The sequence below is a fragment of the Hyperolius riggenbachi genome, chromosome 4, assembly GCF_040937935.1.
Source record: "Hyperolius riggenbachi isolate aHypRig1 chromosome 4, aHypRig1.pri, whole genome shotgun sequence".
Taxonomy (NCBI): domain Eukaryota; kingdom Metazoa; phylum Chordata; class Amphibia; order Anura; family Hyperoliidae; genus Hyperolius; species Hyperolius riggenbachi.
In genome coordinates, this window is record NC_090649.1 from 457,672,280 (window position 1) to 457,697,212 (window position 24,933).

The window sequence follows — 24,933 nt, forward strand, 5'->3', positions numbered from 1 at the left end:
CCGCATGTTTCCTGAGGATGAAGGAGCAGGAACACATGATACAATCTTGTCCGACCAGAATTTTCTGATTATTCAGCCAACCTTAGCCGACCAGTTTCGCCAGGGTTCAACCGAACCACCGGAAAAGTTCAAGGAATCAATGAAGAAAAAAGAGGGACTGTGGTGGTGGAATGATAAATTATTTGTTCCAGAAGAGTTTCGTTCAGTAGTGCTTGAAACTTGTCATGACCACAGACTGGCAGGGCACTTTGGAGTAACCAAGACCCAGGATCTGGTGCATCGCTCCTTCTGGTGGCCAAACTTTAGAAAGGACTGCAAGTTGTATGTTAACGCCTGTCCCACGTGCTGTCGGTTTAAAGGTTCAAAATTTAAACCATGGGGTCTATTAAATCCACTACCAGTCCCACCTAGACCTTGGCACTCCATCTCAATGGATTTTATCGTGGAGCTCCCAAGATCTGAAGATTGTAGTACTATATTTGTAGTGGTGGACCGATTGTCTAAAATGGCTCACTTTCTACCTATGGAGGGCATACCTTCAGCACAGACAACAGCCAATACGTTTATAAGAGAAATCGTACGGTTGCATGGAGTCCCAGCCGATATCATCTCTGACAGGGGCTCACAGTTTACGTCTCGCTTTTGGAAGGCCTTGTGTGAGTCTCTAAATATCAAATTGAACTTGTCGTCAGCTTATCATCCCCAGTCCAACGGCCAAACTGAGCGTACCAACCAAACTCTGGAGCAGTACCTGAGATGTTTCTTGTCGTCCTCTCAAGACAATTGGGTTCAGCTATTACCATTAGCTGAATTCGCTTACAACAACTCGATCCATGCCTGTACGCAACAAACCCCGTTTTTCGCCAACTATGGCTTTCATCCATCATTTCTGCCGAATCTTCTTCCGGAATCCTCAGTTCCTGCTGCAGATAACCTAATCAAAAATTTACAGGATAACAATCAAATACTACAACAAACTATGGCCCGGGCTCAGGAGAGTTACAAGAGGAAAGCTGATCTACACAGGAGAGGTAACCCTGATCTTAAAGAAGGGGATACTGTCTGGCTATCCACAGTAAATCTAAAATTGGCATGTCCGTCCAAGAAACTGGGTCCTAAATCAATTGGGCCATTTGCTATCAAAAGGAAGATAGGACAAGTGGCGTACGAATTGGACCTTCCGGACAGTCTGAAGATTCATCCGGTCTTCCATGTATCATTACTGAAACCCACTGGTCAAGATCCCTTCCCGGGCCGAAGAACGACTCCTCCACCACCAGTCCTGGTGGAGGGAGAAGAAGAATATGAGGTGGAAACAATCCTGGACTCCAGGAGGAGATACAATCAGATCCAGTACCTCATTAAATGGAAGGGTTATGGCATAGAAGAAAGTTCATGGGTATCGGCAGCCAACATCCATGCCTCTCGATTAATCAACAGATTCCACAGGGAGTTCCCTGAGAAGCCGGCCCCTGGGGGCATCCGGAGGCTGCCCCTTGGGGGGGGGGGGGGCATTGTCACGGTCAGTTACCTGTCCAGGCGAGGTGGTCGGCACGTACGGATGCTGGCAGTCATCCTGGAGGGTCTCGGCGGGGTGGCCTGTCGGTGCTCTCCAGTGTGCGTTGCGTTGCGCGGCGCAGGCGTTGGCGCGGAAGGCGTTGACGTAGGCGTTGTGTTTCGCGCGTGCACAGGGATGGTTGTTATGCATGTTTGTTCTGACAATGCGTCTGCGCGTGTGCGTGCGCGCGTGTGTGATTGCGCATGCGCGCGTGCGCGATCGCGTTTGCGCTTGCGCGCGCTGCGCGTTGCGTGCATCGCACGCGTGTCTTTGCGCATGCGCGCGCTGTGCGTTGCGCGCCAAAACGCCTATTTAAGTCTGGAGAATGCAACAGCTCAGTGCTGTAGTATTGCAGCTAGTGTTGTGTTCCCGTGTCGTGACTTAGTGTCTGCCTGTTGCCTAAATCCTGGATCCTGACCTCGGCTTGCCTGATTACCAACTCTGTTACTGAACCCGGCCTGTACGACTTCCCGCTTTGTTGATGACCTCTGCCTGCCTGACTACCCGCTCTGTTGCCGAACCCTGCTTGTATGACTACCCGCTCTGGTGCCGACTTCTGCTTATCCTGGGATCTGCCTTGCTGTTTACTACACTGGTCTCTGAGTCCTTGCACTACCAGACTCAGCCAGTGAGGAGTGCCGTGGTTCCAGCCTGCTTACCTGATCTCCGGTTCCAGCGAGCACTCCTGCCTCTTGTATACCTTGGTCCTCCTGTCACAACTCCAGGAATACCGGGTGTCGAGCTGCAAGGGTCGCTACACTCAGCACAACGTTCTCCGTCACTAGGACCTCGTGACATGGGGCTTCCGCCACGGTCACACCCATCGGCGTGACGAGGTCGTTAGGTAGTTAAAAGGAAATAAACATGGCAGCTTCCATATCCCTCTTACTACAATTGTCCTTTAAGAGTTGTTACACTTTTTATTTGTACATCCTATTTCGAAAGTGTGGAGCTTGATCTGGAAGGGTTAAATATGAACTTTCCCCCCTATTTGCTGGTATAGATTCTATGTGGTTTTAGCCTGCACCACTACATCAAGCACCCGAATCTGCGGGCTCACAATCCATTTACTGTAATTTCTATACAGTACATTAATAAAAGAGTTTTCAGTGCCACCTACTGGTGACGTGATGATCTAAAATATTCATAAGTAATGTTTTGGAATGAAATAGGTTACTTAGATTTTAGGGCCGGTTTCCATTAGCGATAAGGATGCGAGGCAATCGCCGCATCGTCTCGCATCCCTCCTCAGGTACTTCCGGTTGTCTTCCGGACAACCGGATGCGGCGTCTTGCGGTTTCCCGTTGGCGGCTATGGGGACTCAGATGCGTGCTGCGCAGATCTGCGCAGTGAACAGATATTCACTATAACTTAAAAAAATAAAAATAAAAAGGGAGACAGTAGAGTTTTCTGCCACAGGGTGCTTGGTACCAGATTGGTAGTTTTTCCAGTTGCTTGAGAGTTTCAAGGAGTTAGGGCAGGGGTAGGGAACCTTGGCTCTCCAGCTGTGATAAAACGAAATCCCAGCATGCATTTGCCTTTATTAATCATGACTGTGGCTGTCAGACTCCTGCAATGCATTGTGGGACTTGTAGTTCCTTAACAGCTGGAGAGCCAAGGTTCCCTACCCCTGAGTTAGGGCCTCACTGTGACACCTGTTTCCACCCACCCACCTCTGTTGCCCCCAACAGAATCCTCTATCTCACTAATGCAGAGCAGAAAATACAGGCCAGAGCTCTGGGTCTTCTTCTCTCTTTACAGCTGGAGGCTGTTCTGCTTCATCCTCTGTACGGTGATGCATCACATGACCCAATGTGTGTCACATGACACACATCAAGAGCCTACAGAGGGTGCATATTACTGGAACTCTACTGTGTATATATTGTGGAAGGTGACAGGGCCTCTTGCCCCAGTTCTTAATTTGTAATACTGTCTTGATGTAAAACAATCTTGCTCATTACCTGCTAGTTTCACCGCTTTGCAAAATTCAACCGGGTCCAAGAATCCGCTGCCATTTCTATCAATATCTGCAAAAACGCCCTGAAAGACAGAAAGAGAAAACTGAATATTGTGCAAAAAAAAAAAAAAAAAGATAAAGTGCCAGGAGAATGATCATCTATCGCCTTGTAATGTAGACTGGAGAAGAAATGCAGTGGGGAACTGTTCCTTTAAAAACCCTGTATTCCAGTAGGGCATACAACAAGTACAGAGCAATTGGGGTATCAAGTTCCTGACAGCTGTTTCGCAGGTTGCACCTGCTTCTTCATGTACATGTTTTTGCTTCTGAAGAAGCAGGTGTAACCCACGAAACAGCTGTCAGGCACTTGCTCTGTAGTGGCTGTATACCCAACTGGAATAAAGGGTTTTTAAATGAGCAGTGCCCCACGGTATTTCTTCTCCAGTCTGGAAAACTGAGTATAATGACCACAGATCTAATGGGAGTCACGCGTCACATGTCCAAGGATCCCCTCCATGCTGTCATTAGGGATACTCAATCAGATGCTAATAACTGAGTCGATGCAAATTTTATGCATATTTTTGCAATTTGGAAATGGAACTTTCCAATAAGCAACTGTGTAAAATTTGCATAACATTAGAAACTTCTTGTTATTGTTAGCCTCTCATTGACTTTTCCTAGTAATCAGTGGGTGTGTTCTTTCTCGCAATAGAGAAGGGGGAGGTGACCTGCCATCAGGGGAAGAGTGCTCTGCAGCCCCACCCTCTTGAACAAGCGCCTGAGTACTTTTGTTATTAAGTGGCGCTGCGTTGTGCTGGAGGATTCTGGACTTTGTTGACACTTTGATCCACATATTGTGGCGAAGTGCCAGACCAGATCCGGCTGCAGGAACAAGCCCAAATGTGCCCATATAATGTTTGCATTATGTGGCTCTGCAGGATGGAGCCAGCAGCGATGAAACGGTCGGACCTAGTTCAACACTTTAATCTAAAAAGGCTGACGCTGTGCTGATTATTACCTGGCAAAAGTGCCACCTAGCAGCAGCTAGGGATGCTCGTTCGGATTCTGGGGAAATGCAATTTCCAAATTTCCGATTGGAAATTGCATTTCCGCATCGAAATTCGGAAATCGGTAATGGAAGTGCGGTAGGCGGATTTCGCTGAAATTTCCAGCCAACTTTAACATCAATTTTCTCAAAAACTACAAGGTCTTTTTGAAATATTTTTTTCCTCTTATTCCTACTGTTCTGCTTAACATTCCCCGCAAATTTGGTGTTTCTAGCACTTATGGGGGATTTGCTATTAACCTCTAAAGTCGGCATCATACCGCATAGCGGTTTCAATGCGGATTTTAGCTGTAATTTCTGCCGATTTTAACATCAATTTTCTCAAAAACTACAAGGTTTTTTTGAAATATTTTTTTCCTCTCGTTTCTACTTTTCTGCTTAACATAACCTGAAAATTTAGTGTTTGTAGAACCTACGGGGGCTTTGCTATTAACCGCCAAAGTTGGCCGCTATTGACTAATGTAAAATGCAGAAAATTCGTATTACCGATATGCGGTATTATGCTGAGTCGACTTTAGAGGTTAATAGCAAAGCCCTCATAGGAGCTAGAAACACCAAATTTTCAGGGAATGTTAAGCAGACAAATAGAAACAATAGGAGAAAAATATTTCAAAAAGACTTTGTAGTTTTTGAGAAAATCGATGTTAAAGTCGGCAGAAATTACCGCAAAAATCCGCATTGGAACCCAGGGCCGGTTTAAGCAACAATGGGGCCCCAGGGCAAAGTAAACCTGGGCCCCCCCCCCCCCCCCCAACATATACCCCGGAACAAAAATCGGCATTAGGGGACCTTTTTTGCAGCTGGTATAGTCAGGGTGTGAAGTCCCAATCGGTCGGAGCTCCACATTCTGGCTATCCCAGCCTGCATGGGGGACAAGGGGTTAAAAAGTTTCAGGAGGGAGGACCCCACATAATTTAAAAAAAAAAAAATTCCCACACTCTAAACATAAAAAAAAAATTGGGAAAATAGGAAAAAATGCCAGGGATCTTCATGCAGCCATATTGCGGCTGTATAGCGATTCCTGGCCAAAGTGCTGCGGCTGAGTATAGACCCCCTGGAAACCCCGTCAGGAAATTTATTGCGCTTTAATTTGATGCATGTAAAATTACACTACCGTTAGGTTTGCTACTAAAAGTGACATTTACCGCATTTAAAAGTATACATTTTTCCTTCTAAACTTTAAAATCGATTTTCTCAAAAACTATAAGGTCTTTTTGAAAAATTGTTTTTTCCTCTTATTCCTAATGATCTCCTTAACATATCCTGCAAATTTAGGGTTTGTAGCATTTAAGGGGGATTTTCTATTAACCATTAAAGTTGGCAGGTTTTTAAATGTGTATTTTTTTTTTCCTTTGAAACTTTAAAATCGATTTTCTCAGAAACTATAAGGCCGATTTGAATTTTTTTTTCTCTTGTAGCCACTGGGGGCCCCTACAAGCTCTGGGGCCCTGGGGCAGCTGCCTCCTTTGTCTTAATGGTAGCTCCGGCCCTGTTGGAACCGCAATGCGGTGTCATCGACTTTAGAGGTTAATAACAAAGCCTCCATAGGTGCTAGAAACACCAAATTTTCAGGGAATGTTAAGCAGACAAGTGGGAAAAAGGAGGAAAAAATATTTCAAAAAGACCTTGTAGTGTTTGAGAAAATCAATGTTAAATTTGGCGGAAATTCCCCCGAAAATCCGCATCGGAATGCGGAAATCGTTAGTGGAAAACGGAATCAGTAGCGGAAATTGGCAATGGCGGAATGCGGATTTTCGGCGAACACGGAAATTGGCATTTCCGACCATCCCTAGCGGCAGCAGCTATTTTCCCTATCTAAAACTATGCCTGACATTGGGCCTATACTGGAATAAGCTGATATTAGACAGAGTCTGACACAGGACTGAAAAAGGGTTTATTGGGCAATGTAGAGAGCTGAACTGCAGGTATAGTTTTTTCTCAACTTAAGTGAATTGATTTAATTTAATAGCACACCTGACCCGACTCTGGAACCCACTAGCAACGCTTTTCTAAAGCCTGGTACACACTTTCAATTATGATTGGCCAATCACTGACCAATTTTACCACCTCCATGTAATATAAGGCCCCATTTACACTCAGAAGCGCAAAACACATGAGATTTTTGCCGGCGTTTTGTGGGAGTGATTTTTCCGCAATTTCACGTGGAAAAATCACTGGACAGTGCAGCCATTTCTCCGCGATCGCGTTTAGCGCCTCTATAGCACTGAAACGCGATCGCTGGGAAATCGCCTGAAAATGGAGAAGGCTACGCATTTGCGTTTTTTGCGATTTTGGGCGATTTGCGGCGATTAGTGCAAATCACCCAAGTAAGAACGGGTCCATAGGGTTTTATTACACTAGCACTTTCAAAAGCGCTATCGTTTGAGCGTTTTGCTGAAATCACTGGCAAAATACTCAAGTGTGAAAGGGGCCTAAGAGCTTAGGCTTATGGCTTATGCTTTTATACATAGCTGGGGCTTCCTCCAGCCTCATTGGCACAGATCGTTCCCACGCCACCGTCCTCCGCTGCCTTCAGCTCCGGTACCGGCCAATCGCAGCCAGTCTGCGTAAGAGAAGTGTGCCCTCTGCATACCTCTCCGGTGGCTGCTGGAGAGATATGCAGAGAGCGCACTTCTCTTGTGCAGACTGGCCGCGACTGGAGGAAGTTACGGGACCTGGTACCGAAGCTGGAGGCAGCGGAGGACGGCGGCCTGGGAGTGATCTGTGCCAATGGGGCTGGAGGAAACCTCAGGTATGTATAAAAGCATAAGTATGAATGATCTCTGGTTTCCTTGATGGCCCGTTCACACGTACTCAACCCAAAATGCTAGCGCTTTTGCTAGCGTCTTGCTCTGGAGATTTTGAGCAATTAACGCAATAAAATCCCATTCACACTTGGGGCAATTTTCCACGATCGCGATTAGCGCTTCTATAGCACTAAACGCAATCACCGGGAAATCGCCTGAAAATGGTGAAGGATACAATTTTTTTTTGGGGGGGGGGGGGGGGGCGATTGGCGTTAATCGCCAATCGCCCAAGTGAGAACGGGCCCACAGGTTTCTATTGTACTAGCGCTTTAAAAAGCGCTTGAGCGTTTTGCCGGCAAAACGCTCAGATGTCAACGGGGCCTTAAATTGAGTGTCCAAGGTAAAAAGAAAACAAAGATCCACTTACGTGGGGCTTCCTCCAGCCGGTGGCAGTCGTTCTGTGCCCTCACCACAGCTCCGGAGGCTCTCGGTCTTCTCCCCTGGCGCAGCCGACCTTCGTTCCGAGTCGGCCTCTTCTGCACTCCATGGCGCGGGTTACGTGGTCCAGCTGACGTCATCAGGACGGTACTGCGCAGGCGCAATAGTTCTGGGCCTACGCAGTACCGCCCTGATGACGTCAGCCTGGACCACTTGACCCGCGCGGTGGAGCGCAGAAGAGGCCGACCCGAAAGCCGACCTGGCGAGGTCGGCTGCGCCAGGGGAGAAGACCGGGAGCCTCCGGAGCTGCGGCGAGGGACAGGTGGATCTTTGTTTTTGTTTTTTTTACCTTGAACATTTCCTTTAAGCCTTTTCTGAGCGCTTTGTGATTTGAAAAGCTCTTGCTTATGTAATGCTATTGGGTGTGATGCCACATGAGGGATGTGATTTTTTGTTAAAAATCTCCCATAGCATTGCATTAACTAGAGCTTTTTTATATCACTAGTGTTTGGAATAGCGCTGCTTATGGATTCCCGGTCGTATTGTTTGAAAGAAAATAAATATGGCAGTCTCCATATTCTTCCCGTTTAGTGTGCTTTTTTGAGCATAATATTTACCGTGAATCTGGTAAGATATCTCCACAAGCGGTTGAAGTCCTCTGACTCCAGCTTGCCTCTGCCGGAATACTGAGCACCGAGTTAAGTAAATACAGTTTAAGCCTATGTGATGGGTCTCCAGAATGACATTCTTCTACAGGACCAGCATTCATCAGAGTGGGACCCTTTAATCTGCATTCAGGCCTAGAGATGGCCCTGATTAGGAGAACTCATGGAGAAGCATGTGATCAGTTCGATCAGCTGATAGATTTGTAAGGTCCTGATTTGCTGTGATGACTTCCTGGTTTAACACATGATCAGGACCAGCAAATCAGAACCTTACAAATCTATTACCTGATCGAACTGATCACATGCTTCTCCATGAGTTCTCCTAGCCATTGCCATCCCTAGTGAACACTGATTAGCACATAGTTCCTACCATGCACAACTTCTAGCACCAAAACTTAAGGTGACCAAACGTCAGTAGACTTGGTGGCCAATAGACCATACGGAAAATCAATGTTAAATTTGGCGGAAATTCCCCCGAAAATCCGCATCGGAATGCGGAAATCGTTAGTGGAAAACGGAATCAGTAGCGGAAATTGGCAATGGCGGAATGCGGATTTTCGGCGAACACGGAAATTGGCATTTCCGACCATCCCTAGCGGCAGCAGCTATTTTCCCTATCTAAAACTATGCCTGACATTGGGCCTATACTGGAATAAGCTGATATTAGACAGAGTCTGACACAGGACTGAAAAAGGGTTTATTGGGCAATGTAGAGAGCTGAACTGCAGGTATAGTTTTTTCTCAACTTAAGTGAATTGATTTAATTTAATAGCACACCTGACCCGACTCTGGAACCCACTAGCAACGCTTTTCTAAAGCCTGGTACACACTTTCAATTATGATTGGCCAATCACTGACCAATTTTACCACCTCCATGTAATATAAGGCCCCATTTACACTCAGAAGCGCAAAACACATGAGATTTTTGCCGGCGTTTTGTGGGAGTGATTTTTCCGCAATTTCACGTGGAAAAATCACTGGACAGTGCAGCCATTTCTCCGCGATCGCGTTTAGCGCCTCTATAGCACTGAAACGCGATCGCTGGGAAATCGCCTGAAAATGGAGAAGGCTACGCATTTGCGTTTTTTGCGATTTTGGGCGATTTGCGGCGATTAGTGCAAATCACCCAAGTAAGAACGGGTCCATAGGGTTTTATTACACTAGCACTTTCAAAAGCGCTATCGTTTGAGCGTTTTGCTGAAATCACTGGCAAAATACTCAAGTGTGAAAGGGGCCTAAGAGCTTAGGCTTATGGCTTATGCTTTTATACATAGCTGGGGCTTCCTCCAGCCTCATTGGCACAGATCGTTCCCACGCCACCGTCCTCCGCTGCCTTCAGCTCCGGTACCGGCCAATCGCAGCCAGTCTGCGTAAGAGAAGTGTGCCCTCTGCATACCTCTCCGGTGGCTGCTGGAGAGATATGCAGAGAGCGCACTTCTCTTGTGCAGACTGGCCGCGACTGGAGGAAGTTACGGGACCTGGTACCGAAGCTGGAGGCAGCGGAGGACGGCGGCCTGGGAGTGATCTGTGCCAATGGGGCTGGAGGAAACCTCAGGTATGTATAAAAGCATAAGTATGAATGATCTCTGGTTTCCTTGATGGCCCGTTCACACGTACTCAACCCAAAATGCTAGCGCTTTTGCTAGCGTCTTGCTCTGGAGATTTTGAGCAATTAACGCAATAAAATCCCATTCACACTTGGGGCAATTTTCCACGATCGCGATTAGCGCTTCTATAGCACTAAACGCAATCACCGGGAAATCGCCTGAAAATGGTGAAGGATACAATTTTTTTTGGGGGGGGGGGGGGGGGGCGATTGGCGTTAATCGCCAATCGCCCAAGTGAGAACGGGCCCACAGGTTTCTATTGTACTAGCGCTTTAAAAAGCGCTTGAGCGTTTTGCCGGCAAAACGCTCAGATGTCAACGGGGCCTTAAATTGAGTGTCCAAGGTAAAAAGAAAACAAAGATCCACTTACGTGGGGCTTCCTCCAGCCGGTGGCAGTCGTTCTGTGCCCTCACCACAGCTCCGGAGGCTCTCGGTCTTCTCCCCTGGCGCAGCCGACCTTCGTTCCGAGTCGGCCTCTTCTGCACTCCATGGCGCGGGTTACGTGGTCCAGCTGACGTCATCAGGACGGTACTGCGCAGGCGCAATAGTTCTGGGCCTACGCAGTACCGCCCTGATGACGTCAGCCTGGACCACTTGACCCGCGCGGTGGAGCGCAGAAGAGGCCGACCCGAAAGCCGACCTGGCGAGGTCGGCTGCGCCAGGGGAGAAGACCGGGAGCCTCCGGAGCTGCGGCGAGGGACAGGTGGATCTTTGTTTTTGTTTTTTTTACCTTGAACATTTCCTTTAAGCCTTTTCTGAGCGCTTTGTGATTTGAAAAGCTCTTGCTTATGTAATGCTATTGGGTGTGATGCCACATGAGGGATGTGATTTTTTGTTAAAAATCTCCCATAGCATTGCATTAACTAGAGCTTTTTTATATCACTAGTGTTTGGAATAGCGCTGCTTATGGATTCCCGGTCGTATTGTTTGAAAGAAAATAAATATGGCAGTCTCCATATTCTTCCCGTTTAGTGTGCTTTTTTGAGCATAATATTTACCGTGAATCTGGTAAGATATCTCCACAAGCGGTTGAAGTCCTCTGACTCCAGCTTGCCTCTGCCGGAATACTGAGCACCGAGTTAAGTAAATACAGTTTAAGCCTATGTGATGGGTCTCCAGAATGACATTCTTCTACAGGACCAGCATTCATCAGAGTGGGACCCTTTAATCTGCATTCAGGCCTAGAGATGGCCCTGATTAGGAGAACTCATGGAGAAGCATGTGATCAGTTCGATCAGCTGATAGATTTGTAAGGTCCTGATTTGCTGTGATGACTTCCTGGTTTAACACATGATCAGGACCAGCAAATCAGAACCTTACAAATCTATTACCTGATCGAACTGATCACATGCTTCTCCATGAGTTCTCCTAGCCATTGCCATCCCTAGTGAACACTGATTAGCACATAGTTCCTACCATGCACAACTTCTAGCACCAAAACTTAAGGTGACCAAACGTCAGTAGACTTGGTGGCCAATAGACCATACGATTTGATTATCATTATCGAATCTGATGAATATCAGTGCCGCCAAGAGCATGCATGATCAACAATTCGATCAATATTGGGCTGAAATTGGTTGCCTTTAAGGTTCGGACATCCTGGGAAATCTCAGGCAAACATGCTCGATTGGGTGTGCAGTAGGGATGATCAATGAAATGCAAAATCTTCTGAGTTTATGCAAATTTATATGCAAATATATGCAGCTTCAAAATGGACTAATCAATTTAAACCTGGGTTTAAATTGATTGGTCCATTTTCAAACTGCACACAAAAATTGCATTGGTGAGAGGGGTGGTTCCTGTCCCTACAGCAGCTACACAACTGCAATGCCTACTGAAATGCCCTACAGTCTGGCTTCCCCTTGAGACTCATTGCACCCCTCCAATCAGTCATGAATGCAGTAGCTAGACTCATCCATTCTGCCCACCGCTCTGCTTCCACTTCTCCCCTCTGCAAAGCCCTACACTGGCTCCCTATCTGCTTTAGGATCAGTTTTAAGATTCTGTGCCTTACCTACAAATCTGTGCACAAGACCTGCCCAGCCTATATTTCTGAGCTCGTTCACAGATATATACCTGCCCGCCCCCTCCATTATTCCTCCAATGATCTCCGCCTGACCTTCCCATGCATTTTCTCACCCCCTTGCATGCCTACAAGACTTGAAGAGCTGCCCCCACCCTATAGAACTCCCTTCCACCCCCACCCCCACCCCGACTCGCTCCTTCTTTCAACATCTTCAAGCAAGCCCTCAAAAAATGTGTTTGATTGACTCTAAACTTTATTCCCACCCTTTAAATTGATATATTACTAATTTTAAAATGTTAAAATGATGGAAAATGAACCAGAATAGAAAGGACCAGTGTGGTTTGAATTATAAAACATATCTTTCTTATGAAATCTTTATGGTATGCGTGACTAGGGGTGTGCCAGGGGGGGTGATCAAGGGTGTGGCAGGGGCCTGGCTTAAGTGTCCCTCTTTCTCATCTCAAAAAGTTGAGAGGTACGTTATGCTCTGTTTGTGTGTATAACCCTGTGCTACCTCTCTGTCTGTCACCCCTTGTTTATATTGTATGTATCCCTATTTATTGTCCAGCGCTGCATAATGTGTTGCCGCTTTATAAATACAATAAATAATAATAATAATGTTGCCATAAGGAAGCTAGCGACCGACACAACTGTTAAAATGGACCATTGAAATTCCATTTACCTGCCTTTCTAAATTTGTATTAAATTAACGAACATTTGCAACCCCTCGTTATCGTTAGCATAACATTAACCATTCTCACACCCGTCTCCCGTAGTAATGACCCAAAAAGGATACATCCACTGAGGTCAGCATTTCACGGCTGCCGTCTAATGTGAAGTTTATTCGGTTTTGATATGGAGATTCTGAAAGAGAAAAGAACGAGGTTCACAGAAATAAAAATTCCTTCAAAATCTATACATCTCTCTCTCGTTCAGGCGCGGACTGGGCCGGGGGGATGGCGGAAGATTACCAACTGGGCTACCTCTCCCTCCCTTTTTATGGACCGCTGGCTGAGTGGCCGTATTAGCAGAAGATCTCTCTCTCTAGTCCTAGGCCCCACCTTCAGTGAGAGGCAGAGCTATGAGCTGTAGCTGTGCCTCTCAGCGCGTCTGTCAGCCCGGATCGCTGCTTCTCCCCCTCCCCTCTTAGTCTTCCTTCGCTGAGAGGGGCAGGGGAAAGGCGGAGATCCACCGCTGACAGACACGTGTGAGGCAGGGCTGCAGCTCATAGCTCTGCCTCACGCGGAAGAGTAGAGGGCAGCAAAATCCACGACCAAGAAAGTCGTGGATTTTGTGGGAGAGAGGGAGGGGGGATTTAGTTAGTGCACAGCGGCGGGGATGCGGCGGTTTAGGTAGGATAGTAAACACATTTTTAAAATAAAAACACGATTTATAGGAGACTTCAGTGTCTCTTTAAAACAGAAAGTATTTGCGATAATTCAGGTTGGAGTGAGCTTGAGATCTCTCCCAGTGCATCACTGCTGAATATATGCAAATGATCCATTATTGTCCTTAGAAGCTAAACACACCTCCAGATCCGCTGGAATGCAATGATGTGTCAGCTTGTTAATTTGTACAGAGCCATAATAATCCAACATGCATACAGACTGTTTCAGATTGTTTGATCCTCATTAGTGCATGGCATGGATTAATTTGGCTCTATGGAGTAGGACTTAAAACACCGAGAGGTACAGACTAACCAGCAAGCTCATGGTGACCCAGAACTCGTTGGAGTGTGTGAGGGGCTACAATGGTCCAAAAAGCCCCTTTACTAAAATGCTATGGAAAACAAAAGCTTGCTTACTTGAGGCTATGTTCACAGTGGGACATGGTGTTTTAATGCGACGTTAAAGTGTTTGCGCTATGAGGTAACGCACTGCAAACAGTGCGTTACCACAACACAAGATTTTTAACGTGACTTTAACGTTGCACTGTGAATGGCCCATAGGATTAGCATTGCAGTGCGGTAAGCTGTGTTATAAGACTTTATAACGTGCGACCATAACGTCCCACTGTGAATGCGACCTAAAACAGAAAGTATTTGTGATAATTCAGGTTGGATGGTTGATTTGCATATATTCAGCAGTGATGCCCTGGGAGACATCTCGGAGCTCACTCCAAACTGAATTATCGCAAATACTTTATTTTTAAAGAAAGCAAACTTTTGTTTTCCATAGCATTTTAATAAGGTAATCACATGCATGCACAATGTATTCTCAATTCTTAATTTTGGGGGTGGAAGGGGTTGGGGGGAGTATAAAAATTCTATTAATATTTTTTGTTTTCACAATGTGATTGCATTATTGTCATAAGCAAAATAAAAAGATCATTTGCAAGAAAATCACATAGCCCCAGCTCCTCTCCCTCTGACGGCCTCACCTTTGGTGAATTCTTCATTCAGCCACCTCTGTAGTTCCCAGCAGTGCATGACATTGCCCTGTGTGACAACACAAAATGTGAGTGCCGAGTATTTTTTCTTCTAAAGATAATTTTAATTAACATTTTAAAAAAGCAATCTTATTGTAAACAAAGAAAATGACAAACCATTTCCTGTATTGGCATACGCAGTACGTAGCCACCCATCTTCGTTTCCACTTGTGCTGCACGTGTCTGCAAGACGTGCGGCGGCACTTCCGGGTCTGCGGAGACGCAGACGAATCCCATCAGCCGCACCATGCACGGCTATGGGATTCGCAGCCTCCCGCACCATTTCGGATGGAGATGCCGGCCGAATCGCTAGCACAAGCGATTCGGCCGGCGGCGCTATTCTTCCCTATGGCAGAGTTTCCCCGTGCGATTTGCCTGCGGGGAAACTGTGGATTCGGCCCAGTTTCCCTGCTAGTGGAAACGGGCCCTCAGGGGAAAAAGGGGAAACTTGATCAGATTTCTTGAACAAATAATTTGTAGATCAGAATGGTCTTAAATTTGTATCACCTTATTGTATCGTGTGTTTTGCATGACCTTAGGTGACAGCTACACAGGAAGAAAAACATTTGGTGTGCTTTTAGACTAGGAACCCACTACGGCGTTTTGGGCAGTGATTTGGGATCGACAACAATTCCCAAAAAGGCTTTGCCAGTGAAAGTGAGTGGGGGGAACCAACTAGTGTGATTGTGATTAGGAGTAATCCCAATTGCAGGACATGCAGCATTTTGAGCGTGTTTTTACTCAATGCAAAGTATATAAGCGCTGTATAAACCACTTATAAAGCAATTTTGCAACGCTTTGGGGAGCCACGGATTAGCCTTTTAACCCCCTTGACGTTATGATTCTTTCCGGATTTTAGGGTCTGAAAGCAGTGCAATTTTTTTCATGCTTTTAGACCCTAAACCTGGGGAAAAAATCATGCTGCTAGGGAGATCTACAGCAGCCCAGCACTAACTCACCTCCCTGGGATTCAGCTCTACAGTTCTCCCTCCGTCCTCCGGGTGGCACTGTAACCCTGTAATGAGATCACCGTCTGTCATCATAACATCTCTCCAGGGAGAGGCAGAGCCTCCGTGGAGAGGAACAAGAATGGCGGCCGATGTCGGGATCCTCCAGGAGGTGAGTAAAAACGCCTGCTGCGCGCATTGCTCTGCATTTACCTCCCGGCAGCTACCATGAGTCCAGCTCGGGGGTTACCGCTCCTGGCTTGTTTTTCCACTCCAAGCTAGACTCGTGATCACTGCTAAGGAGGTTAATAAACTTTACTATGCTTACCGGGTCTCTGATTTCCTTCTTCTGTCCATAGCCCAGCTTCCTTTAGGAGCAGATGGAAGGACACCAGATAAGTATAATAAAGTTTTACACAACCCCCCCCCCCCCCCCCCCCCCAGCGAATGACAAATCAGAAGCGATGTACAGTTTTAAGTAATCGCGCGCGTGATCACCTTAGGAATCGCTGTACACAAAGCTGCAGTGATTTTAAAGTGATTACTAGGGGGGGGGGGGTTCCAAACCTTGCTCTTGAACAAATATGTGTGCGTGTGTTTTACATGTTACAGTTTTTCACCATAGTGACCTTTTAAATTCTCCCCAACAGCAATATGAACTGGGGACACAGATAGAACAGATATTTTCTCCTGTTACTACTCCGTCCAAAACTAAGATAGTATTTTTTACTGCAGTTTGCTGTCTTTCTCTACTTATATTCGTCTTCTCTCTTCGTTTTTCTCTCGCTCTTACGTTTTCATACCTCTGTTCCTATGTCTGCCCCATCCTCCAACCTCTGTCTTTTTTTTTATCCAGATCAATAACTGATCAGTTTTGTTGCATGGCAGCGTTATTACAACTGACCTGCATTGTGATATATTGAAGATGGTTTCAAACCTGAGGTTTGCATTGCGCACTGCACCACAGAAATTAAGCTTCATATAGCCGTATCCTTAGGCCCGCCCCCAGGAAGTATGTCACTAGGATTCCTGATGGTCTGCGCATGCAGGCCTTAAAGGGAACCAGAGATGAACGTTTCACACAAAATAAACATATCAGTTGATAGCTTGTAAAGAATAAATGCTCTACCTGATAATTTTGCCGCTCTGGTGTGCTTTTTTTAGTGTTTTTTATCCATTATTGCTCCAGGAAAAATCAAATATGGCTGCCGGCTCATATCCCTTCTCCTTCCGGGTTATATGAGTTGTTCTGGATGTGCTGTCTAGGCTATATGAGACTATGCTGCTATCTAGGCTAAATGCAGCCTTTCATCTATGTGCTTTCATTTTGGTATGATCTGCCTGTAGGAAGTGTCACTGATAATAACTGCAGTTTCATTCCTATGAGAATCTAGTGCACACAGAGCACACAGGGATCATATTACAGCCACAGAGCTTCTCTCTCAGGAGCAGCAGCCCCTCCCAGTCATAACAGCTCTCAGTATGCAAAGCAGAAGATCTAAGCCAGGAGGGGAAAGGCTTGGGCTTGAAAGGACTCCACAGAAGAGTGACTCAGCTATAATGATTCCAGGTCAAACCTCGACTGAATAGTCGGTGGATTCTTATCACAGTTGCTAATAGACTAATTAAGCAGATAACAATGAAACTAAAAGCAGGGTAGGTGTTTACTGTCATGTTCCCACTGATAAATGTAATAAAATACATGAGGGTGCTTCATCTCTGGTTCTCTTTAAGGTGGCCACTAACGTCCAATTTCTAGCGAAAAATCGTTCGAGCGATCAGAAATTCTGATCGGATTGGTTGTAAATAATATCCATTGGTGGATACAATCGATTATGAACGAGTGAAAAAAATGTTGCCTGAATGAATTTTCGTCTAACCAAAATTTGGATTTTCTTATTAGTTGTGATAGATAGGAAGTAAAGATTGGTTTGTTGTAGTGAACGATTTATTACATTATTTCACTTCCGATCAGAATCTCTGATCGCTCAAACGATTTTTCGCTAGAAATTGGACCATTAGTGGCTACCTTTAGGCCTCTTTTCCATGGGCATTTGATAGACAGTAAAATGTCTCTCAAACGCTCACAACTGCCTGTTGCTGCCTGGTAACTGCTCACTGCTCCCTTGCTGTCGCTGAGAACACTGTTCAACTGCCTGTGGAAAAGAGGCCTAGGGGGCCTTTCACATGGGCAGTTGAACTGTGTGCCCAGCAAGCAGTTGCCAGGCAGCAGTGAGCAGTTGAGAGAGTTTGACAGGCTTTTCACTGCCTCATGTGAAAGGGCCCTTACTTTTAAGCTTCCTAACAATTAGGCCTCTTTTTCACGGACTGTTGAACTGTGTGCTCAGCAAGCAGTTGCCAAGCAGCAGTGAGCAGTTACCAGGCAGCAGCAAGCAGTTGCCAGGCTGCAACAATCAGTTACCAGGCAGCAGTGAGCAGCTGTGAGAGTTTGAGAGGCATTTCACTGCCTATCAACACTCCGTGGAAAAGAGGCCGAAAAGAGCCCTTACATGAAATCTGCAGGCAAGAGGTATTACTTGCATCTCACGGACCAACTGCGCTGTCTAGGCAGTCCAAAGTAGCGATTTTCAGGGCTAGTCAATCAACAGTAATGGATATATTTATATAACGACAGTCACAGAGCATTACCTTAGTGGCATAGCGCTTGAAAACATGGTCATTCGTTTGTTCTTCACTTGGCTGAAAATCAAAACAGTGCTGGTTAGATGACTTATGTATGACATGTGAATATTTTTCAAGCTACGTGTCAATTCTGATCCAATTTGTCCAATTTTAAAGGTGCATACGCACATCAGACTATAGTCTTTGGAAATGAAAGATCACAGACCAATTTTACCCCCTTCCATGTAGTATGAGAGCCATACTCTACACAGTCTTTTCTATGGAGCTGAACTCCACATCAGACAGAAATCTTTGCAAGATGCTGCACACAAAGATGCTGTAGACATTCAAAAGATCAGTATCTGCAAATGATCTGTTCCTGCAAAATATCCGTTACTGCAAAATGCATTCATAGTCTATGAGATCTGCAGATCATCATACACACCTTGTTTAACAGACATTCATCTGCAGATCAGACAATCATCTGCTGCAGATCTGAAAATCCACCCTGGTGGATCTGATCTGCAGATGAATGTCTGTTAAACAAGGTGTGTATGAGGATCTGCAGATCTCATAGACTATGAATGCATTTTGCAGGAACGGATCTTTTGCAGGAACAGATCTTTTGCAGATACTGATCTTTTGAATGTCTACAGCATCTTTTTGTGCAGCATCTTGCAAAGATTTCTTTCTGATGGGGAGTGCAGCTCAATAGAATAGACTGTGTAGGTATGGCTCTCATACTACATGGAAGGGGGTAAAATTGGTCTGATATCTTTCATTTATCTTTCAAGTATGTACACACACCATAAGTTGCATGAAAATTAAATACAAGTAATTAGTTGCATTTCATCGATCATGTTTTCTGTGCCTGTCTGCCGTGCCGGTCAATGAAATGCAAATAATGGAAAGATGCAGCTTTGGACCAATCAAATTTTACCTCATCAGGATTCGATTGGCCCAATACAATTTTGAATGGACAATGATTGGCCAGTTTCGCCACTTCCATATAGTAAGAGAGCATACCTACACTATCTACTCATAGTATTAAAAATCTGTTGGCCACCATATTGCATGGAGGTGATAAAATTGGTGGTATAATTGGCCAAACACTGACCACTCAAAATTGGATGTGTGTATCAGGCTTAAAGAGAACCAGAGATGAAGCACCCTTATGTATTTTCCCATATATATCAATGGGAGCATGACAGTAAACACCTACTCTGCTCTTTGTTTCATTATTCACTGCTTAGACATCCTGTTATCAGCTCTGATAAGAATCTCCGAATGAACATTCAGTCTAGCTTTGCCTGGGATGGTTATAGCTGAGTCAGTCTTCTGTGATGTATTTTCAAGCCCAAGCCTGCCCCCTTGTGGTTTTGATTTCCTGCTATGTATCCTTGTAGCAGGAAATCAGAGCCAGGAGGGGGCGGGTTTGGGCTTGAAAAGACATCACAGAAGGGTGACTCAGCTATAATCATTCGGGGCAAAGCTAGGTTAACGCCAGGGAGGTTAATGCCTTGTAGCGCTGAAGAGGTTTTGATACTGTCACCATATGACATCCTCCAGCAAGACCATTTCTGGGCACTGGCCTTCCAGGCAAAGGCCTTGAAAGGCACGTGACCTCTAGTGTACAGGGTGTAGTACTACACCCTCTGTATTGATAACATTCTGTTTCAGGCAGTTAACAGTGCACAGCACAGTATATTCATGGTTTCCCAGCACCCCTGTGTTGTCTTGCAGCTTTCCTGTGTCCTCTATAGTATAATCCTTGGCTGATGCTACCCTACTTGTTCTCCTCATCCTCCTCTCTGTAGCCTGTATATGTGAGAATGGCAGGGGGGATGTTTGGGACACCAAATAGGTCAGGGATGGCCTGGACTTACACCATGGTATTTTAATTTTTTTAATTTTTTTTTTAGATACAGATTTTGTAGCTTTATTTGTTACATCTGCTTCAACACTGCTGCAGTGCCACATGCAAATATGCCTCAGTTCAGGTGCAGTTTTATTTCTGCGTTTAATGAAATGTTGTTTTGAATGCACAATGGAGTAGTGGATAGCATTCCCGCTTTGCATTGCTCATGCTATGTTGCAAAAAAAAAAACCTGATGTTTGAACAAATTTTTTTTTTCTTTTTTATTTTGCATAATTAATTTCAATAGTGATGGACACAAATTTTGCATAATGGTAATTTTGCATTGTAATTTGCAATTCTGATGCAAAACCGTAATTCACAATTTCGGGGAAAATCGTAATTAATTTTGCATGTAAACATAATCCGGAATCGTAATTTCGCAATTTTGCATAATTTCGTGCCAACTTAACGGGAAGCTGAAGTGAGTAAAATTATTTAAAATAAACACATGACGTAGCTGCAAATGAATATTACATACTAACCTCACCGTCAGTTCCTCTCAGAAGCTCACCATTTTCTTCTTACAGTGATCCCTTCCAGTTCTGACAATATTTTGTCAGAACTGAAATATACCAGTTGCTGTCAGTTATATATCAGCTGCTGTCAGTTACAACTGATTGGCAAGGTAATGTCCATGTTTCCCTATTGCTCAAGTGGGCGATATTACTGTTAAATAGTGTGCTGACAAGGAAGCTGTTAAGAGGTAGTGGCCATTTTTAAAATGGAGGACGGAGAAATCCATTGATCACAGTGGACAAATGGGATGGAGGAGAGGAGAAAGAGATTGAGGAGTAGACTACATGGGAAGTAAGTATGACCTGTATATGGTTATTTTGACTTTGTATTTTCAGTTCAGGGTCTCTTTAAGCAGTTAAAGGGAACCAGAGACGAAGCACCCTCATGTATTTTACCATATATATCAGTGGGAAAATTAGAGAAAACACCTACCTTGCTTTCTGTTTCATTCTGCACTGCACAGCTTGCTTCTAATTAGCCCTGATAAAATCCCCGACTGAGCATTCAGTCTGGCTTTGTTCAGGAATATTTATAGCTCAGTCTGTATTCTCTCATGTCGTTTCAAGTCCAAGCCTGCCCACTGCTGGCTCTGCTCAGAAATCATTATAGCTGAGTCATTATAGCAAAGCCAGACTAAATGCTCAGTCAGGGATTTTATCAGGGCTGATAAGAAACGAAACAAGCTGTGCAGTGCAGAATGAAACAGAAAGCATGGTAGGTGTTTTCTTTAATGTTCCCACTGACCTATATGGTAAAATACATGAGGGTGCTTCATCTCTGGTTCACTTTAATAGCAAAGCTATAAAGCTATCATTACCATCTGAAAACACACTTGTTCAGACAAGCCTATAATTTGCTATAGGCAGCACTGAAGGCACACTGGCTCACCCACTAATCGTTGTGTTTCCTTCCCTTTTGTTTCCTCCCCACTACCCTCTTGATTGTAAGCCCGCAAGGGCAGGGACCTCCTCCTAGTGTTTTCTCATACTGATGTTATTTTAACATATGTACATGTACCAACTACATATCAACTATGTATGTATCTATATTTATTCTATTCAATGTCATGACTGTACAGTGTCTTGTATTTCTTGTATTTCTTATATATATTTGTTCCCCATTATTTGTTTGTATTATGTACAGCGCTACGGAAGATGCTGGCGCTATATAAATAAAAAATAATAATAATAATAATAATTACCATCACCAAATTGCTAGGTATGTTAAAGGGAACCTATTGTGAACATAAAAAAAAGACTTTCACTTACCTTGTGTTTCTACCAGCCCCCTGCAGCGGCGCCGTGCCCACGCCATTACGAAACGATCCTCCGGTCCCATGCAGTGACTAAGTTTCAATTTAGGCGACAGAGCCAGACGCTGGCCACTGCACCTGCACGGCCCTGGTTGCACGCGACCTGCTCACGGTCCCGTCACAGGGAGCGTCCTGTGCATGCGCAGTACGGGATTTTCTCAAATAATTTCTCAAAAAAGACCTTGTCGTTTTTGAAAATAATAATAAGAAAAATGGTTTTTAAACTGTTGTTTTTTTCCTAGTGTAAAAACCATTTGTAAAATCGAATTTTTCAAAAACGACAAAGTCTTTTTTTCACATACATAGCAATTTTTGTGACGATAGCATGTAAGGGGGCTTTTCTATTAACAGCTAAATTTGGCACAAAATTACACGGAAATTACGGGAAATTACGAATGGATCATTCAAAATCAATTTAATGTCCAAAACATAATTACGTGAAATTTTGTGTAATCGTAATTAGATTACAATTATCACTACATTTCAAATGTTTTGCTACATTTTTGAAAAACAAAAAAACCTCTGACTAAATATAAAAATATTAAACTTCCAAATTGCAGTTTTGTTGTGGAACTGATTTCAAGTAAAACCTCAGCCTGTTTCGGCTGCCTGCAATATCCCCGTCACGAATAGAGTTGGGCCGAACGGTTCGCCGGCGAACGGGGTTCGCGCGAACTTAGGTGGTTCGCGTGCGGGTACCGCACGCGAACCTTTTGCGGAAGAAGTTCGGTTCGCCCCATAATGCACCTGAGGGTCAACTTTGACCCTCTACATCACAGTCAGCAGGCCCAGTGTAGCCAATTAGGCTACACTAGCCCCTGGAGCCCCACCCCCCCTTATATAAGGCAGGCAGCGGCGGCCATTACGGCCACTCGTGTGCCTGCATTAGTCAGAGTAGGGCGAGCTGCTGCAGACTGTCTCTCAGGGAAAGATTAGTTAGGCTTAACTTCTTCCTGGCTGCATACCTGTTCTGTTCAGTGAGCCCTCAGCCCACTGCATACCTGTACTGTGATCCTGCCACTGCATAGCTGTTCAGTGATCCTGCCACAGCATACCTGTTCTGTTCAGTGAGCCCTCAGCCCACTGCATACCTGTACTGTGATCCTGCCACTGCATAGCTGTTCAGTGATCCTGCCACAGCATACCTGTTCTGTTCAGTGAGCCCTCAGCCCACTGCATACCTGTACTGTGATCCTGCCACTGCATACCTGTTCAGTGATCCTGCCACAGCATACCTGTTCTGTTCAGTGAGCCCTCAGCCCACTGCATACCTGTACTGTGATCCTGCCACTGCATAGCTGTTCAGTGATCCTGCCACAGCATACCTGTTCTGTTCAGTGAGCCCCCAGCCCACTGCATACCTGTACTGTGATCCTGCCACTGCATACCTGTTCAGTGATCCTGCCACAGCATACCTGTTCTGTTCAGTGAGCCCTCAGCCCACTGCATACCTGTACTGTGATCCTGCCACTGCATACCTGTTCAGTGATCCTGCCACAGCATACCTGTTCTGTTCAGTGAGCCCTCAGCCCACTGCATACCTGTACTGTGATCCTGCCACTGCATAGCTGTTCAGTGATCCTGCCACAGCATACCTGTTCTGTTCAGTGAGCCCTCAGCCCACTGCATACCTGTACTGTGATCCTGCCACTGCATACCTGTTCAGTGATCCTGCCACAGCATACCTGTTCTGTTCAGTGAGCCCTCAGCCCACTGCATACCTGTACTGTGATACTGCCACTGCATACCTGTTCAGTGATCCTGCCACAGCATACCTGTTCTGTTCAGTGAGCCCTCAGCCCACTGCATACCTGTACTGTGATCCTGCCACTGCATAGCTGTTCAGTGATCCTGCCACAGCATACCTGTTCTGTTCAGTGAGCCCTCAGCCCACTGCATACCTGTACTGTGATCCTGCCACTGCATACCTGTTCAGTGATCCTGCCACAGCATACCTGTTCTGTTCAGTGAGCCCTCAGCCCACTGCATACCTGTACTGTGATCCTGCCACTGCATAGCTGTTCAGTGATCCTGCCACAGCATACCTGTTCTGTTCAGTGAGCCCCCAGCCCACTGCATACCTGTACTGTGATCCTGCCACTGCATACCTGTTCAGTGATCCTGCCACAGCATACCTGTTCTGTTCAGTGAGCCCTCAGCCCACTGCATACCTGTACTGTGATCCTGCCACTGCATAGCTGTTCAGTGATCCTGCCACAGCATACCTGTTCTGTTCAGTGAGCCCTCAGCCCACTGCATACCTGTACTGTGATCCTGCCACTGCATACCTGTTCAGTGATCCTGCCACAGCATACCTGTTCTGTTCAGTGAGCCCTCAGCCCACTGCATACCTGTACTGTGATACTGCCACTGCATACCTGTTCAGTGATCCTGCCACAGCATACCTGTTCTGTTCAGTGAGCCCTCAGCCCACTGCATACCTGTACTGTGATCCTGCCACTGCATACCTGTTCAGTGATCCTGCCACAGCATACCTGTTCTGTTCAGTGAGCCCTCAGCCCACTGCATACCTGTACTGTGATACTGCCACTGCATACCTGTTCAGTGATCCTGCCACAGCATACCTGTTCTGTTCAGTGAGCCCTCAGCCCACTGCATACCTGTACTGTGATCCTGCCACTGCATAGCTGTTCAGTGATCCTGCCACAGCATACCTGTTCTGTTCAGTGAGCCCTCAGCCCACTGCATACCTGTACTGTGATCCTGCCACTGCATACCTGTTCAGTGATCCTGCCACTGTATACCTGTTCTGTGAACCCGCCACTGTATACCTGTTCTGTTCAGTGGACCCGCCACTGTATACCTGTTCTGTGAACCCGCCACTGTATACCTGTTCTGTTCAGTGGACCCGCCACTGTATACCTGTTCTGTGAACCCGCCACTGTATACCTGTTCTGTTCAGTGGACCCGCCACTGTATACCTGTTCTGTGAACCCGCCACTGTATACCTGTTCTGTTCAGTGGACCTGCCACTGTATACCTGTTTAGTGAACACGCCACTGCATACCTGTTGTGTTCAGTGAACCTGCCACTGCATACCTGTTCTGTGAACCCGCCACTGTATACCTGTTCTGTTCAGTGGACCCGCCACTGTATACCTGTTCTG

At 45.7% G+C, this 24,933-nt stretch overlaps 1 protein-coding gene across 1 annotated transcript in view; it reads right to left on the reverse strand.

The window, feature by feature from the left end:
* The window catches only part of LOC137504856 (calpain-13-like), a 143,547-nt gene that overhangs the window by 12,378 nt on the left and 106,236 nt on the right, over nt 1-24,933 (reverse strand). Inside the window, exons 19-24 of the mRNA XM_068233448.1 lie at nt 18,088-18,138; nt 14,444-14,501; nt 12,861-12,928; nt 11,037-11,105; nt 8,384-8,452; nt 3,520-3,598 (exon numbers count right to left, since the gene is read on the reverse strand). Of these exons, the coding sequence (XP_068089549.1) occupies nt 3,520-3,598; nt 8,384-8,452; nt 11,037-11,105; nt 12,861-12,928; nt 14,444-14,501; nt 18,088-18,138 (394 nt within the window). The remainder of the gene's footprint in view (nt 1-3,519; nt 3,599-8,383; nt 8,453-11,036; nt 11,106-12,860; nt 12,929-14,443; nt 14,502-18,087; nt 18,139-24,933) is intronic.